Genomic DNA, 17274 nt, shown 5'->3' with positions numbered 1-17274 from the left:
TTCTCTCCTTCATTCATTAGTTTATTCGTCCACTCCTTTGTTGGGAACATGCTGGTACAACCACTTTGGAAATCCAGCAACTTGCAACCCAGCAAAATCACTCCTTGTCATACACCTTTCAAAAACGTATTTCACACGGGCACCTGGAGACATTGACCAGCATGGTGATAGGAAGGACGTCCATTCATAGTAGCAAAAATGGGAAACAATGCAAAAGTCCATCACCAGGAGAAAGGAAAACGATACAATGGCACATTCAAACAACGGAAGATCAGACAGGGAAAAGAAATGAAGTACAAAATGAGAGACAGCAAGTCACAAGTCTCTGTGTGGTGTGGATGCCAGTTATATAAAACTAAAACCAAGCAAAACCAGACAATATGTTTTTAGGAGATACATATGGAAATGATCAAACTATTTCTTAAAAAGAAGGAAAAGATGATTTTTTAAAAGGCTCCTGATACTTGTGTCCTCCAGAGAAGGCAGGAGGAGAGGACGGAGCCAGAGCACATGTTGAGGGATGGGTGCCTGAGTACGTATTTTATACTGATGCTACACGCTGTCCACAGGACATGTGGTCTGTGTGTATCAAATATCCTATCAGCTTTCAAAACCGGTTCTAATGCACAGCACCCCCGTGAAAAGGTCTCAGAGAGCACTGTGTGAAGGAAGGATTCTCACATTGGTTCGAATAGAGAAGAGACGAGACAAGCAAGTGAACTCAAAAGACTGCACCACAGCATGTGTGCCTTGCCGCCTCGTCAGCAACAATGGCCTCACTGAAGCATGTCATTGTGTCTCTTATTAGTGTTGATTTGAGCTTTATTGGGTTAATTTATCCTTAATTTGTGAATCTGTTACAGGTTTATACTTCCAAATGAGCTAAAAGCAAAAGGAGTCTGTATCTAGTTAAGTGCCTATTTTTCAAGAAGCATCATTATTGAAAAGTTTAAGGTAATTAAAAAAGAATGAAATTCTGGCACACGCTTCAACATGAATGAACCTTGAAGACACCACGCTAGGTGAAATAAGCCAGACACAAAAGCACAAACACTGTATGAGTCCACTTAAATGAGGTCCCTGGAGTCAAGCTCATAGAGACAGAAAGGAGAATGCTGGTTGCCAAGGGCTGGGGGGGAGAGGCAAACGGGGAGTTGCTGTTTAAGGGATACGGAGTCTCTGCTTTGCCAGACGGAAAGAGTTCTGTGGATGGTTGGTGGTGATGGCTGTACAACAATGTGAATGTACTTTATGCCACTGAACTGTCCACTTAAAAATGGTTAAGATGGTAAATTTTAGGTTCCATATATGTTACCACAATAAAAAAAAAAAGACTTCAGTGGTAAATTTTCTGTTATGTATATTTTACTGCAATTAAGTAAATAAATAAATAAAAGCTAATAAACATTTTTCAAAGTTCAAGGCAAAAGAGGGTTTCTTGGTAAATACTTCCCTGGTGAAGGGAACTTCAGCCTTACTCATTTGAGAAAGACTGTTCTCTTTGGTTTCTCTAGACCTGCAGTGAGGAGGGAGTTTCAGAGACACTGACTAACAACTGTTATCTCAGAGAGCTGTCTTCTAACTGGATGTGTGTTCCTCAAATGGATATCTTTCCTTCTTTGGGGAGAAACAAAACTTGTTCAAACGAACACCCTTTGGTTTAACTGCTTACTTCACCGTGTGGTTCATGAAATGATCACATCACAATCTCCCACGCGACTAGGGAAATGAAAGTTAGCGAAAATGTGTCATTGAGGGGAGCTTTAGATATCTCCAAGTCCCTCAGGTTATCGGATCTCACACCTAACAGGCGCTCAATAAGGACTTGTAGAATCTAACTGAATTCCAATATACGGCAGTACTGAATCAAGTGTCTCGTTTGTCCTGCCAGTGCAGGCCAGTTATGTTCATGATTTGAAACTGAAACAAAGGGAGAAAGGATACGGTACCCTTTAGCTACCAAGGTTTCCTAACACGTGTTATTATAAAGTTTAAAACTTTCACAGACACTTGGCCTTGAAAGGGCATCATGAATATTCAGCTCCTTTTTGGCCAGGTACACGAGCAGGCATTTGACATGCACATGGTGGTTGAGGAACGAATGCTTTACACAGTGCTGTGCATTAACAAAACTGATGCGTCAAGAAGGCAGGCTTAGAGATGGTTCTCCCAGCCTGGATCCTGGGGTTCTAGCCACCCTTATCTGATGCCCTTTGAAGCCAAAAGCCCAATTTTTTCAGGGGAGTGTATCACAATGACACAAAGCTAAGCTAGGAAATCACAGGACGGTTATCACAGCCATGACCTTTCCCTCGTCAGCATGGGAGTTGGACCCATATCCCAGCCAAACGTGAAGTCCCATTGAGGACACAGGGCCTTTGGGACGCAATTTTCCCTGTGGTTCTGGAAAACAAAATCCCTTTAAAATGCCAGTCTGGGTGTGAAGTGGAAGGAGGGAGGGAGGGAAGGGGGAAAGAAAGAGAAGAGAAGGAACCAAGCCCTTGAGGGTTTTACCTTTCACTGTGTATTCCCTATTCTCATGCCTGAGCACTGAACCAGGATTAATCATCTCAGAATGGCGTGATGAATACGAACGCATTGTGGAATAGGAAAGCCCCACCAGCAGTCTCCTTCAGAGATGTCTCCCTCTCTCCCCTCTCTCTCTGTCTCTGTCACTCACACACACGCGCGCGCGCACGCGCACACACACACACACACACACACACAGCACAGAAGGGATGATAAGCCATATGAGCAGAGTTTCTTGAACTAAAACTGAAAGCAAACACAGGAATGGCAAGTACCCTGCCAATGCACATGTAACGACTCTCATGGACTTACCATCACATTCATCAGCACGGGCCATTCCAGTCATTTGGAGGCTACGGAAACAAAGAACGGATGTGGAATGTCACCCTGTGTACAACCTGATTTCCTTAAAGGATAAAAAGGAAAAGAGTGTCCACGCCATCCTTACTTATAATATCAAGATTATGGAAGCAACCTAAATACTCAAATGGTAGGGAAATGGTTACATAAGTTAAGATTCAGGAACTCACCTATTCAGCTACTACAAACACTAGCTTTGGAGATTACTATGAAGTAAAAACAAACAAACAAAAAAAACCAGGATGTACAATTATATATACTACATATATTAATATTATCCATATATTACATTATCTTCAAGTATATAGTAATAAGTCTAAAATAAAATGAAAGTGGTTGTACTGGGGGACTGTATGAGGGCTTGATTTAAATTCTCTTGCTTCCAGACTCCTTTGACTTTGTAGGGCTCTTAAGCATCAACATGGCCACCACCATGACCTCCCCTTAATACTCTGCCGTGTGGCTGGGACCAGAAGACATTATTTAAAGAGGATTTTACTGAGTCTAGAGGGTAACAGGAAGGGAAGAACTAGGCATACAGCAAAAAATAATAAATTTTCCCACTTCCTATTTTCTAAACTCTATTATAGAGTCACTATATATTTACAACAAAAATTTTTTTCAAGGTTAGAGAATATTGGAACTAGAATAAGACACACCCATCCTAGAATCTGCCCCTCCCCTCGGTCAGGGATGGAGCCCTCTATACCATCGTAGGAGAAGAGGTTATCCTTTAAGACAACTGCCCTCAATGGCAGGGGAGCTGGTCACCCGGTCCCTGAGGGGTGGGCAGAAGCCCTTCCCCACATCCTCATGTGGCCATCTTGACCTTAGACTGCACTGAATACACGAGCTTCACCCAGCTCCAGCAGCGCAAAGGAGGCGGTGCTATCAGCTGAAGATGCTGAGGCAGGGGCAGTACCATGTGGGCAGGGCTTAGAGGGAGAAATGGGAGGGCTGTGAGACAGGGGGGATTTCAGGAGAGAAAGGGTCTTGAGGGAGAGAGTGTAGGCAGAGGGGGGCAAGAGACCACAGAGAGGGAAGGGGGGTGTTCAAGGGAGAGAGCTGGGGGAGGGAGAGATGGGAGAGAGGAGAGAAGAGAGAGGGTTTGAGGGAAAGAAAGAGGGGGAGAGAGGGGGAGTTTGGGGACAGAAGGGGATGGGGAGGTGGAGGGGTGGGAAGACAGGGAGGAGAAAGAGGAGGAAGAGGAGGGACTTAGTAGGAAGGGGGAGGAGCAAGTGGGGGGAGAAGCAAGTGGGGGGAGGAGCAAGTGGGGGGAGGAGCAAGTGGGGGAGGAGCAAGTGGGGGGAGGAGCAAGTGGGGGGAGGAGGAGGGACTTAGTAGGAAGTGGGAAGAGCAAGCAGGGGGTGAGGAGGGGAGAAGGTGTGGACAGAGGGACCTGGAAGAGAAGGGGGACAGACACGGGGATGGGAGAGGAGGGGTGGGGAGGAGGGGTGAGGGTGTGAGAAAGAGAGAGTGAAGGAGAGGGGGGAGGGGCAAAAACGGGGGGCCGAAGGGAAGTGCAGAGAGATAGAGCAGGAGGGAGGGTCAGGCATGGGTGGGTAGGCAGTGAGGGGAGAGAGAAGGCTGGAGGGAAGAGAAAGTTGGGGAGAGATGGAAAGTGGGGGTACAGAGGTGTGGGGAGGGGTGGGGGAGGGGAGGAGACAGAGCAGAAAGAGAGAAGAGAGAAGGCGGGAGGGTGGAGAGAGGCGGACAGCGGACACAGCAGCCACAGTCCCCTGCCCCCTTCACCGACATCACCGGCTCCAGCGGTTAACTCACAGGCCAGGCGGTGGCTGTTTTTCACGTCTTCATCTTTTCCTCCATTTAAAAACCCACAGGCTCCCTAAAAGAGCCAGACAATGTCACAAATGCACCCTGCCCCCTGTCACAAATGCATCGACCCCTCCAAGTGCCCCCAAAGTCACATCCACACTTTTTTAAGTGCTGCCAACTCAAAAGGAAAAACCAAGATCAGTCACACGACTCAGGGTCTCAAAGGGTAAAAACAGCCGTGATTTGCTCGGAAGCATATCGGTGCCCAGCAAGGCCAGGAGCCGCCCCTCAGGGGAGCCTTGTGAGGGGGACTCCAAAGGTGGCCGGATCACCCTTGAAGGCACCACCTCACACCAACCGCCCCTTTGTCAAGAGAAAGCCAAGAAAAGGGGGCACAGGGCACCTTCAGGTATGCCGGCTTATGGCTTTCAAGCATCCGCATGTATAGCACCTGCCCCAGGAGTGGCCCCCAGACATCCCCATCCCCGAGGGACAGGGCTGCGTTCTGGTCAGGACTGTCCCAGCACCTAGCATTCACCTGGCACCGAGGAGGCCCTCCTTAAACACTGACACAGGACTGGAACCGGGCAGTCCCTTGCCTCACAGATGTGGGAGAACAGCAGCCGCTTGTGTGTCTCCAGGGGGCGACACCCTCCATGGGGCTCGGAGTCACCCTAATGGGAATCTGGAACTGGGATCGAATCAAGTAACTCTGAACAAGAGGTTGGAACTGTGGCACGTGCCCCGTGAGTGACTGCACAAAGAAAGGGGACAGTGGGCTTCCCTGGTGGTGCAGTGGTTGAGAGTCTGCCTGCCGATGCAGGGGACACGGGTTCGTGCCCCGGTCCGGGAAGATCCCACACGCCGTGGAGCGGCTGGGCCCGTGAGCCATGGCCGTTGAGCCTGCGCGTCCGGAGCCTGTGCTCCGCAACGGGAGAGACCACAACAGTGAGGGGCCCGTGTACCGCAAAAAAATAAAAAGAAAAAAAAAAAGAAAGGGGACAGGGGCAGGGAGGAGAGATGGCAGAAGGGCACACCGGGCAGCTGGCCCATCCCTGGTTCTGGGACTCCTTGGGGCCTTTGGGCTGCATGAGAGGCCCCTGTGGCCCCAGAATAAGCCCCTTTTTCAGGTTAGCAGGCTCTGCTTGGCTTCCTCACTTGAAGAAAGTCCTTACTACACACACGACATCAAAGTGGGAAGACATCTCCTAACTCAGTTCAGAAGTGAGGTCGAGATCGTGTAAGATCCAGGATCAAGTTTCTACCGGTTCAGCACCCAGCTCAGTTGAGATCGGAGTGCACGGCAGAATTTCCTGGAGAACGCTTCCACAATCCACCTGTCTCCCCACCAAAGTCGGATGGGGAGAACCCAGGCACAGGGTTCCCATGCACATCCCCAGGGGAAAAGATCACCAGCTAGAAAGTCCTCCCATCGTCAATTAATCAAGAAGTGAAGTGGAGGGGGCGGGAGGATAACAGAAATACCTATCTGCTGGTATAGGCACCAAGTCTTCCTGGAAGAATTCACAGGAAATATCAACAGTATATGGGGAGAGTCACTGGATAGCCAGAGGACTGGGATGGGAAGGAGACTTTTTAGTGACCACTGTTCACCTTGTGAATTTTGAGTCATGTGGATGTATAACCTATTCTAAAAACTAACTCTAAAAAACAATTTAAACACTTCTCCGGCAAGCAGCTGCAGTGTCTCTGCCCAGCAAACATGAAACAGGGCAAACTGCAGCCCCTTTCAAATTGTTTCTTCAACTGGTGACACACCTACCTGCCTTCTCCCCTCTCGACCCCCCACCCACGCAAAGCTAATTACTTTCATTTCATTTCTTTCCCGACAAAGGTAGCAATTAAGCCAAAAAAAAAAAAAAGTCACTGTCAATTAACAAACACGTTGCCCAACCTGCCTTAGGTACCACTGATGAGCTAATTGACAGACGTCTTTGGGTTTGCACCTCTGTGCTCCATCTAATATTTTATTGAGAACAAAGGGCCACTGAGAAATCACTGGTTAAATGGTGAAAACTGTCCCATTTTGTTCAAGTTGTCAAGAGGTTTTTGTGTGTGTGTTTAATGATCAAAATAGAAGAAAGGCAAAGCCCGTTTACAAAGTTATTCATGACCAGTGAATTTCGCCAAGTGAGCACGGAAACTACTCAAGCAGAAGGTAGCCAAAGGTAGCATCCAGAAGGGTCTGGCGCAGAAGATGCGGATCCACGGAGAAGCTGGCTGTGGGGCGGGCAAAAGCGAAGCCAGGGCAGACCTTCCCAGCTCTCATCCCAAACAAGGTTCAAGCACCTCCTTCTAGCCCCAGGCACAAAAATGAGAACTAGCTGGAATAATTAGAGAGGACACTAAACTAATTAAAGACTTTTCACACAGGGAGTGGGCCAGCGATGGATAAAACTGGTGCAGCCCCACAGGACCAGACCTAGAACTGGGCCCCAAGTCCTCCAAGTCTAGAAGAGTCCAGAAAAATCCGGCAAAAACACAAGGGCTGATGTTTGAACACTGACTGGTAGGAAGTTGAAGTTTAAAGAGCTGGTATTTTCAACTGTTTATACATGCTGCACTTGGGTGCTTAAGGACTTAGATTTGTTATGCAAAATGAGTAATTAATCAGTACTAAAATATTTATAGTATTTAATCCAAGACACTGAGGAAGAACCAGCAGCATGAATTGGATAGCACTTCATCTTGCCGCTCTGTCCCCTGAGTCTGGGGACAGACCAGACTCCTGCAGTGGCCCCACCACTTCCCAGGCCACTGGAAGGAAATAAGCTGAGGCCTTTACTGGGCTTTTCTTGCCAACTGAATACCATTCAGGAAGGACAAATATCCCAGGATTTTTTGTTGTTGTTGTTATCAGTGTTTTTTCCTGCTGAGCCTAACTGTAAGCATAGTTTACTAGTGAGGTAAGGTCCACGAGCTCCATTTGGCTTTGTTTAAGTGTCCCCTAATGTACAGGACTGCCTGTAAGATATTTACCCATAAAAGAATCATCAAGTTGAAAACCAAGCGCTCATCACCAACCAGTTGCCGGTGTACCTTTGTCAACTGAAGGAACAGAAGCAAAGAAACGTGGCACCCCATCAAGTCTCCACGTGTGGATTCCAGAGACCAGTTTGGCACCGCAGTCTTTTCTCCCACATTTGAAATATTCTTAATGGAGCCCAGTAACTGCCAAGGAAGTTGCCCAAGCAACTAACTCACAAGTGCTTCAGGATGTAGAAAGAAAATCAGAATTCCCCCACAGGATGAAAGGGATGGAACCAACGGAGCTGTGTGGAGGGACAGAGCAAAAATGAAGTACCGCCCCAGAGGAAACATCAGCGAAAACCATTAAAAAACAACAAAACCATACTTTCTCTTTTCCTGTATTCCTTTGAAATCTTAACTGGGATCCTTGGGCTTCTACCATGTGTTCCCCAAAATGGCTGAGTGGTCCAGGAACCCCTCCAGGGGACACGGATCCTAACCTTCCAGTTAGAAACTCACAGGGAGGGGTGATGAAAAAGTTTTCGAAATAGATAGTGGCGCTGGTTGCACAACACTGGGAATGTACGTCATGCCACTAAGCTGTGCACTTAAAAATGGTTAGAATGGAAAATTCTGTTATGTATGTTTTACCATAATTTTAAAAATGAATGTGGGGAAGATCCCACATGCAGCAGAGCAACTAAGCCCATGCATCACAACTACTGAGCCTGCGCTCTAGAGCCCGCGAGCCACAACTGCTGAGCCCACATGCTGCAACTACTGAAGCCCGCCTAGAGCCCGTGCTCTGCAACAAAAGAAGCCACTGCAATGAGAAGCCCACACACCGCAAGGAAGAGTAGCCCCCGCTCGCCACAACTAGAGAAAAGCCCGCGCGCAGCAACGAAGACCCAACGCAGCCAAAAATAAATAAATAAATATTTAAAAATAAAAATGAATGTGATATACAAAAAAAACATTGAATTGCACACTTTAGATGGGTGAACTGTATGATATCTGAGTAATATCTCAATAAAGCTGTTTAAAAAAACTTACCAGGGAAACAGGCTGCAGAAAGCACCTCACTGGGGGGAAGCAGGAGCCTGATAATTATTGAGCACCTATACAGGTGGCTGGTTCTCTCATATTGAAAGGGAGCTGGGTTCTGCAGCTGGGGGCTCATGTCACTTTACCTCTCTGAGTCTCAGTTCCATCATCTGATGGTGTGGGCCATGACTGCCAAGGGCCCTACCAGCATTTCGGTTCCAGGGACCCATGCGTGGGTGGCAAAAAGGACTCATCATCTGTCACCCAGCATATAAGCACATCCCACTAGGAAGGCAAAACATCAGGGGAGCCACACATGGAAGAAGCAAGTTCAACAACTTCACGACCCAGGTATGGACAGAAGGGGGTCAAGAGCTGTATTAAGACACTTTCTACTCAAAGGACAAAACGGTGATGGTGAAGAAGTGCCAAAGAGTCCTGCTCTCCAGCGACTTCTTGGTTCATTCATAAAACAAAGGCTGTGGCCACAGGGGAAAACCTTATGTTCCAGAGCAGCTGAGGATGAAGGAAGGAAACGATGCTTTGACCATCTGTGTAACGCCCAGAGCAGGCTTCCCCAGCACTCGGGGCCGGATAACCGTGGTGGGGCTACCTGTGCCTTGCAGGACGTGGAGCAGCGTCCCTGGCCTCTGCCCACCAGCTGCCAGTAGGCTGCCCCTTCCCCACCAGCTGCCACCTCCAGACACTGCCAAATGTCCCCCTGGGAGGGGGGAGCAGAACTGCCCCTGGTTCAGAATCACTTCCAGAGAGAATTTGCTATCTTAAACTTGTAGCTCTTTGTTGAAGCCATGTGACACATGTGGCACTACCCTTCTCACCCACTGAAGTGCAGGCCACCGTGAACTGTCAGCAAACAGACCTTGTCATCACGCTCTGCCTGGGGGATTTTACAGAAGTGCACACACACTCCTGGCAGCCAATAGCCTCAGAGAATTTCAAATAGCAACTGTACTTGGGTGAAAGGGTTATTCATTTATTCATTCATTCATTAACATATGGCACTTACCGTATGCCAGGCAATGAGCCAGGGCAGTGTAGTTGGGGACACCCAATCAGAGATGAACAGACTTAATACAAGACGAAGTGTTGTACAGAAACCTTTGGAACAGGCCTCAAAAGATGAATAAGGGGTGTGGTAGGCTGAATAATACTCACCCGCAAAATGTCCACATACTAGTCCCCAGAACCTGTGAATATGCTACCCTCCATGGCAAAAGGGACCTTGCAGATGTGACTAAGGGTCTTCAGATGGGGAGGGTGTCCTGGATTATCCGGGTGGGCCCAGTATAATACAACAGTCCTTATAAAATGAAGGCAAGAGGGTCAGAGTAAGAGAGAAGGAGATGTGAGGACAGAAGCAGAGGCTAGACTGATGAGGCCACAAGCCAAGGAACGCAGGCTGCCTTTAGAAGCTGGAAAAGGCAAGGAAATGATTTCTCCCCTGGAGCCTCCAGAAGGAAACTCATCCCTGCCAACACTTTGATACCATCCCAGTAAAACACATTTTAGATCTCTGACTCCCAGAAGTGTAAGATTATAAATTTATGTTGTTTTAAGCCACTGGGTTTGTAGTCATTTGTTAAAGCAGAAAGAGGAAACTAATACACGGACACTACAAGGCAGAGAAGAGAGTGAAATCTATTCCCCATCAAGAGAATGACATGGGAGAGGCTCAGAGGCCTGAACAAGCATGGAACAGAAGAAGGCAAGGGTGACTACTCAGCTTCATGAAACCTTTGCTAAGGCATTCAGGATGGAAAGCATCTGCAGAACAGTCAAGGCATGGGGTCAATTCCAGAAACATTTGGGACTTGACTGCCCTTTGGAAGGGGCTGAGATAGGGGCAGGGGGAAGGAAGAAGAGGCAAGGCAATGAGCAGAATACCGATGGAAATGACAGGAAAGGTGGTAATACCCGCAACGACATGGGGAATGAATGAGTCAAGATGGGTGTTATGGAGGAGAAATGCTGAGCTCAGTTTGCAGCAGGCTCTGTTTGAGATGTCTAGGACACACCTGGGGGAAGTTAGCTAGGTGGTCAAGAATAATAATGAACTCAACCAATCTTAATTTTAGGCTTACCATGAGCCAGGCACAGGGACACAATGACCAAACAAATGCAGCTCATGCCTTCCTTAAACGTGGAAGAGAGAGGCAGAAGAATCAGTATCAGAGTGATACACTGAGAGAGACGTGACTGGCCCATTGCTGGCCTGGGAGGTGGAAGGAAGCCATGAGCCAAGCAATGTGGGCAGACTCTAGAAACTGGAAAAAAAAAAAAAACAGAAAAGGGGCTCTCCCCAAGGCCTCCAGAAGGAAGGCAGTCCTGCCAACATCTAGATTTTAGCCTGATGAAACCTTGCTGGACTCTGAACTCCAGAACTTCAAGATAATAAACCTGTGGTGTCTTAGGCACCAAGTTTGTGGTAATTTGTTACAGCAGCAATTGGAAGCTAATACAGGCAACCAGGTATAGAAAATCACAAACAAATATCAAAAACCCTCATAATGCTAATAATATATTTTTAATGCCCCTTGTAAAGATGACGGAGGGGAAAAAAGGGATGATGGGAAACACCTGTGTGACACTCCAAGTGACTAACACTGAGATGGGCCAGCTAGCGTCACTAATGCCCAGGTGCTGGAGGTGGTTTGGCTTGGACTGGATTCATGGATGAATCAACACTGAACTGTTCTACTAACTCCAGGAGAGGCTTGTTCTGAACTAGGAGCACATTTTTCTCCTTCTCTGAGGTCTTATGTCACTTATAACAGCATCTTATTTTATGACCAGAGTGCCCGTGTACCTGCGCCCTCTGGACCTCAGCTTTCTCATCTGCAAGGCAATGAGGTTCTACACTTGACCTTGACCACGCATCAGAACCCTCTGGAGGGCTCATGAATACACAGATTTCTGGGCTCCACCCTCAGAGTTGCCCACTCAGTGGGTAGAATTGGGGCCAGAGAACTGGTATCTCTAACAGGATCTGGGGAGGCTGAAGCAGCTGACCAGGGGACCACATTCTGAGAACCACAGCATTAGAGACCCTCCTTCTCTCACACTGAAAGGATTCCAGTACTTTGCTGCCCTGCACCTTTCCCATTAAGGGCCGTGCTGCTTCTTGGTTCTCAGCAGCTTGTTCTGTTCCTCTGGATCTATCCCGGGTAGAGCATGTGAGTTGTCCATTCTCTGAATGCTGAACAACAGTCCCCAGACTGGAGGTGGCCGATGTTTTGGAAGTCACCCCCGAATATACCTACATGGCCACTCTCCCCACCCTACCACCTCCTACTCGCTGCCCCCACTCATCACGTACTTGACAAGACCACTCCGTAATCATGTCAAAACACGGACAAAGCAGGAACTTGTCCAAACCACCAAAGTCACCCCAACGTCCCTGGGTCCCGGCTCCTAGAAGAGACTGCTGCTTCTTCACCAATCCCAGCCTTTGTCTGGTCTTCCCCGCTTCTCGGGTAAGAAGATTAAGACGCCTGATCAGGACTCACCCCTGCTTCCTGACAGCATCCAATCCAGAGCGACACCCGGCTTCCTTAAACGCTCCCCAAAGCACCAGACACAGGCCCCACTGCTACGTGTGGTCCTTCCTGACCCCCTCTCGCTGTGATGCCCCACGGGTCCCCATGGTACACGGCTGTTCCACTGCAGGTGCTCCTGAGGGGGGGGGGGCGGGGAGATGGAGGGCAGTGATGGCTCCTAGCCAACTTGCACATTTCAACTCAAACACAGTCTCCTCAAAGACACTGTCCTTACCCCTCTGCAGCCTAAGTCAGATCCCCCCTCTCTAATCTCCTTTCAGGAGACCCACCTGGGCTTACACACATCGTTGTAAGTACTGCACTCAAGCCTACCTCTCCCACTAGACTGAGAAGCCCAAGCCGGCAGGTCTGTGTGTGCTGTGTGCCTGCCGCTGGCACAACACTGGGCACAAAGCAGGAGGTCAATAAATATTGGACGGATAGATGGATAAATGGATGAATACTGACCACTGTGTGCAACCGACTTCAAAACAATTACAGGGACTTCCCTGGTGGTGCAGTGGTTAAGAATCCGCCTGCCAATGCAGGGGACATGGGTTCGAGCCCTGGTCCAGGAAGATCCCACATGCCACGGAGCAACTAAGCCTGTGCACCACAACTACTGAGCCTGCGCTCTAGAGCCCGCAAGCCACAACTACTGAGCCCGTGTGCCACAACTACTGAAGCCCACGCGCCTAGAGCCCATGTTCTGCAACAAGAGAAGCCACCACAATGAGAAGCCTGGGCACTGCAACGAAGAGTAGCCCCCACTCGCTGCAACTAGAGAAAGCCCGCGTGCAGCAACAAAGACCCAACGCAGCCAAAAATAAATAAATAAATATATTTTTTAAAAAAAACCAACAATTACAAATACGAAGGTTAATCAGAGAATGTCAGTAACACAAGAAGAACTGAAGCCGTCTGAGAAGAAATAAGCAAGGTCTGTGCAACCAGGAGGGTAGCAAGGCTTTGCCCCAGCCATGATGGATGGAAGGTAGTAAAGTAAAGGTCATGATTGATAAAGGTGGAGTCTTTTCTTCCATTTCTAACTGGAGCCTGTTTGTGGAGGCAAACGTTATACTCATTTTAGCTTTAGCTGATTTAGCATAAAGCAGTCTAGCACCACCAATACGATACAGTGCTAACGACAGTCCAAACTTTGTTGTTACTCTGGAATTCTTTCAATGGAAATCCTTCGCTAGGTTTGCACATCCTCCACGACTCACAAATTTCACTGGTAATAATATTTGTGCAGCTGTAATTACAAGACCCTTTCCCTGCATCTGGCACTGAAGGCATCTCCCCACAAACTCAGATGGCACATTCTGACTGAGCTTTTGTAAGAGGCCATTTCACAGCTAACTGGCTTCATTTCAGTGTTAGAGATTTGATACTTTGCAGTTGTTTTTCAGATCAAAGACTATGTAATACAGCTTTACTGTGTTATCCATCAAGGGAAAAATCCTTATCAGACCCGGTAAGAATGGAAGTATATCAAATTGATAAACTGGACAAATCTTCTGAAAACCAAAGAGATACGGGAGACTGGGGAAGGGGGGTGTGCCTGTGTGTACACACACACCTGCTTCAGAAACAGCACTGTTAGGTGTCTCCACTGGAAGACATACAGAATAAATTGTTAAATACCTGTACTTCATCACAAATACACTGCTGAAGATGCTTAAGAAAACAGCACGTGATCTTTAGCCCCCAAACTACTACCAGCATCTCAAATCCCACTCTAAACATTTTAATGAACTAAATGACGGCATCCATTTTACTCTTAGCGCCTCAAAGTATTAACACCTGAAATAAATGAAAATCACTTTCGGCGCCCCCCCCCCCACACACTTTGTAATGGTTACAGTAAAAAAAGGCTAAGCCGCGCTTCCCTGGTGGCACAGTGGTTGAGGGTCCGCCTGCCGGCGCAGGTGACGCGGGTTCGTGCCCCGGTCTGGGAGGATCCCACGTGCCGCGGAGCGGCTGGGCCCGTGAGCCACGGCCACTGAGCCTGCGCGTCCAGAGCCTGTGCTCCGCAACGGGAGAGGCCACAACAGTGAGAGGCCCGCGTACCGCAAAAAAAAAAAAAAAAGATTAAGCCTGAAACGGCTATAAACTGCAGAAGCACTTTCTAATTTTCCTAGGAGGTTCTTGATAATAAAAACAGTTCAGACTTGAATGATAAACAGGTCTGTTTCTTCTTAAACAGAACTCCGTCCTCTCCCCCACTGAGATACAGAAAACAGAGTCCAGCCACGGGAGAAGACATTTGGATCTAACATCTTTTTTTGTGTGCAACCCTTTAGGTGACCCACCCAAAACGAAAGGTGATCAAAACAGCATTTTTGGTTACCTCAGGAGAAACCAATCTGTTGTGAAAGTAATGGGTGATGTTTAAAGTATATACTTCGTTAATGAACTAAATCATCTTATTAGGTGCCAAAGCAAAACAAGAGCGCCAAGCTAAGTGTTCTGCCTTCCATAGAGTAGGAGGGTTTCCTACCTCCTCATTCATTCATTCACTCATTCATTCATTGATTCAATAAATATCTATTTAGGGCCTGCTCTGTGCCAGGTACCAAAGAAAACAGTGCTGAGCAAAACAGTGCAACACAGCAATGTCCCCATGGTCATGGAGCTTACAGGAGACAGAAATGTTAAACTCAAATAAATATGTAATACTGCCAATTTTTTTTAAGGAGAAAGGGTAACAGAAAGGAACTGATTTAGACTGGGAGTGGTGCAGGGATCAGAGAAGGGCACTGAGAAAAAAGTGACATTGAAGTTGAGAGGCCGTCAGATCGTCACCACTTTGGAAAAGGAAAACGATTTATGGCAAATGACCACAAATGGGATTTGAACTTTGCCTGTCAACAACTGACAGGGTTAAACCTCCCCACTTCCAGTGCATCTGTCTTCACGAGCCTCCCAAGACTGCTGGCTGATCACTGTCTGACTCGCCTACCTAAAATCCTATGACCTGAACACAGAAAGGTCTCACTTCACTATGATTTATTATAATCTACAGTCTTCCTATGCTTGGCCTAGAAACACCCTAAAGTAATCTGCCAGAGGTATGAAAACAGATTGGCTGCCAGCAAGAATATTACCTGGGTGAGCCAAACATTAGCCCTGGCACTCTCAAGCCCATTGCCCAATAAAGTGCCAGGTCCTCTGGGCAACGTGGCTCCAATACTCCTGGGTCTATACCAGATGGGACCCAGGGGGCCTCACAGTTAGTTGCCTACTTGGAACCGATCTTCGACCAGTAAATCAAGGACTAAATCACCGTTTCCAGTTCCCCAAGCCTGCAGACTTAGAGGATGTGGAAAGTGGCCTTTGAGCATCACCGAGCGGAGAGCCTGCCAGGCTGGAGGAATGCAGGCTGGCAGAGAGGGGGTCAGGGCTGGGAGGAAGAGGGACGCTAAGGGAGGCGGGTCAGGCGCTCCGGACCCGAGGACCGCACGCCAGGCCGGGTACTGGGGCGTTTCCCGCCCCCCACCACGTCATCCCCCCGCAAAGGCACCCGGCCCCCGGCCGCCCCGAGACCCCGCGATTCCGGCTTCCCCTGCGGCGAGGCCAGGCGGACACATCAAGCCCTGCGCAGGGCCGGAGCCCACCAGCTCCTGGTACCTGCGTCCCCAACGCAGAGAAAGGCGCGCCGGGGGCGAAAAAATGGCCAAAACTCTCCCCGCCCACCCGAAAAGCCAACCACACCCCCCCGCATCCCTCAGCCCCAGCCGCCCCGGGCCGGCCCCCGCGATCCTCCGCCCAAGCCCCCGCGGGGTTCCCGTCGGCGCCGCTCGGGCTCGGCAGGGACGCGGGCGCGAGTGGGAGTGAATGGGGGGTGCGCGACGCAGGCAGGGTGCCCACCGCGGTGTCACCCGCTGGGGCCCTGCTCCCGGGGCGCCCTCCTCGGCTCCGCGGTCCCGGGACAGGCGCGCCGCCCCCAGGCTGAGGTGGGCACCCGGGCGCCCCCCACTCACCCATTGGCGTCGAGCCGGGCCTGGCCGCCGAGGCAGCGTGAAAGTTAGCGGAGGCGGACGCGGGGGTCGGGGCGCCGGGACCCGGGCGCGGGAATCGGGGAACCGGGATGTGGGCGCAGGGATAGGGACGCGGCGGCGTCTGGGCCGGCTTCTTCCTTAGTAGCGGCGGCCGCGGCGGCTCAGCGCCGCCCGCTGCTGCCTCTGCTGCTGCTGCCGCTGCTGGCCCGGGGCGACTCCTGCTGCTGCTGCATCTCGGCCCGCTGCGCCCGGCTGCGCCGGGTTTCCTGCTCCCCGCCAGTGGAAATTGCGAAAAAAAAAAAAAAAGCGCCGCCCAGCCCAGCGCCCGGCAGCCGCGGCCGCGCCGCCCGCTCTCCCCTCCTCCTCACCACCGCCGCCGCCGCGATGCTCCTGCGGCTCCGCCTGCCGGGGACGCGCGACCGCCGGGGCGGGGGCGGGGCCCTCGAGGGGCGGGGCCCTCACGGGGCGGGGCCTTCAAGGGCGGGGCTGGCGCCCGGGGCGTCCCTGTGACTGCTGCGCTCCGGCGCCCCCCCTTGCCGCCCAGTGGGGAGGGACCCAGCTCCGCGAGGCCGCCCCCCACCCTCGGCGGCTCGTCTAACGCCCCGGGAAATGCCGCGAGACTCCTCGAGACCAGAGGAGGGGAGGGAGAGGAGCGAGGGGAGCGAGCGGGGGAGGGCGCATCCGAGTGTAGTGGCACGTGGGAAAGGAGGTGGAAGGAGCCGACCCCGAAGGTGCGATGTGAGGTGGAGGACAGGCTGGGGGAGGAGAAACCATGGGAAGGTGAAGGGTCGAACACCTGCTGAGTGTGCTAACAGGTAACCCCGGGGTGTCGAGGCAACCCAGAAGAAGGCTTCACAGAGGGGGCTGTTGGGAAGGAGAAGGGGTTCATCCCATGGAGGGAGAGAAACGCTATTTCCCTTCAGTGCAGCGTGGGTACGGCCGGCCAGGTGCGAGTTCGGCTTGTAGGAGGTGGTGGGATGGAGATGCAGAAAGAGAAATGAAGCCGGTGGGCT

General features: G+C 50.2%; 1 protein-coding gene across 8 annotated transcripts in view; it reads right to left on the bottom strand.

Moving 5' to 3' along the window:
• SH3KBP1 (SH3 domain containing kinase binding protein 1) overlaps window positions 1-16569 on the bottom strand; it is a 344093-nt gene extending 327524 nt beyond the window's left edge. For 2 of the 8 annotated variants that reach the window (XM_067724407.1, XM_067724413.1), the window contains exon 1: window positions 16244-16560. In XM_067724407.1, coding sequence (XP_067580508.1) covers window positions 16244-16247 — 4 coding nt within the window. In that variant the 5' untranslated portion in view covers window positions 16248-16560. Of the gene's footprint in view, window positions 1-16243 lie in introns of all 8 variants that reach the window. The other 6 variants (XM_067724411.1, XM_067724414.1, XM_067724416.1 and 3 more) reach the window with 6 other exon arrangements.
• Window positions 16570-17274: the final 705 nt, after the last annotated feature.

This window comes from Pseudorca crassidens, chromosome X (assembly GCF_039906515.1).
Source record: "Pseudorca crassidens isolate mPseCra1 chromosome X, mPseCra1.hap1, whole genome shotgun sequence".
Taxonomy (NCBI): Eukaryota; Metazoa; Chordata; class Mammalia; order Artiodactyla; family Delphinidae; genus Pseudorca; species Pseudorca crassidens.
This window is presented reverse-complemented; position numbering and strand designations above follow the sequence as displayed.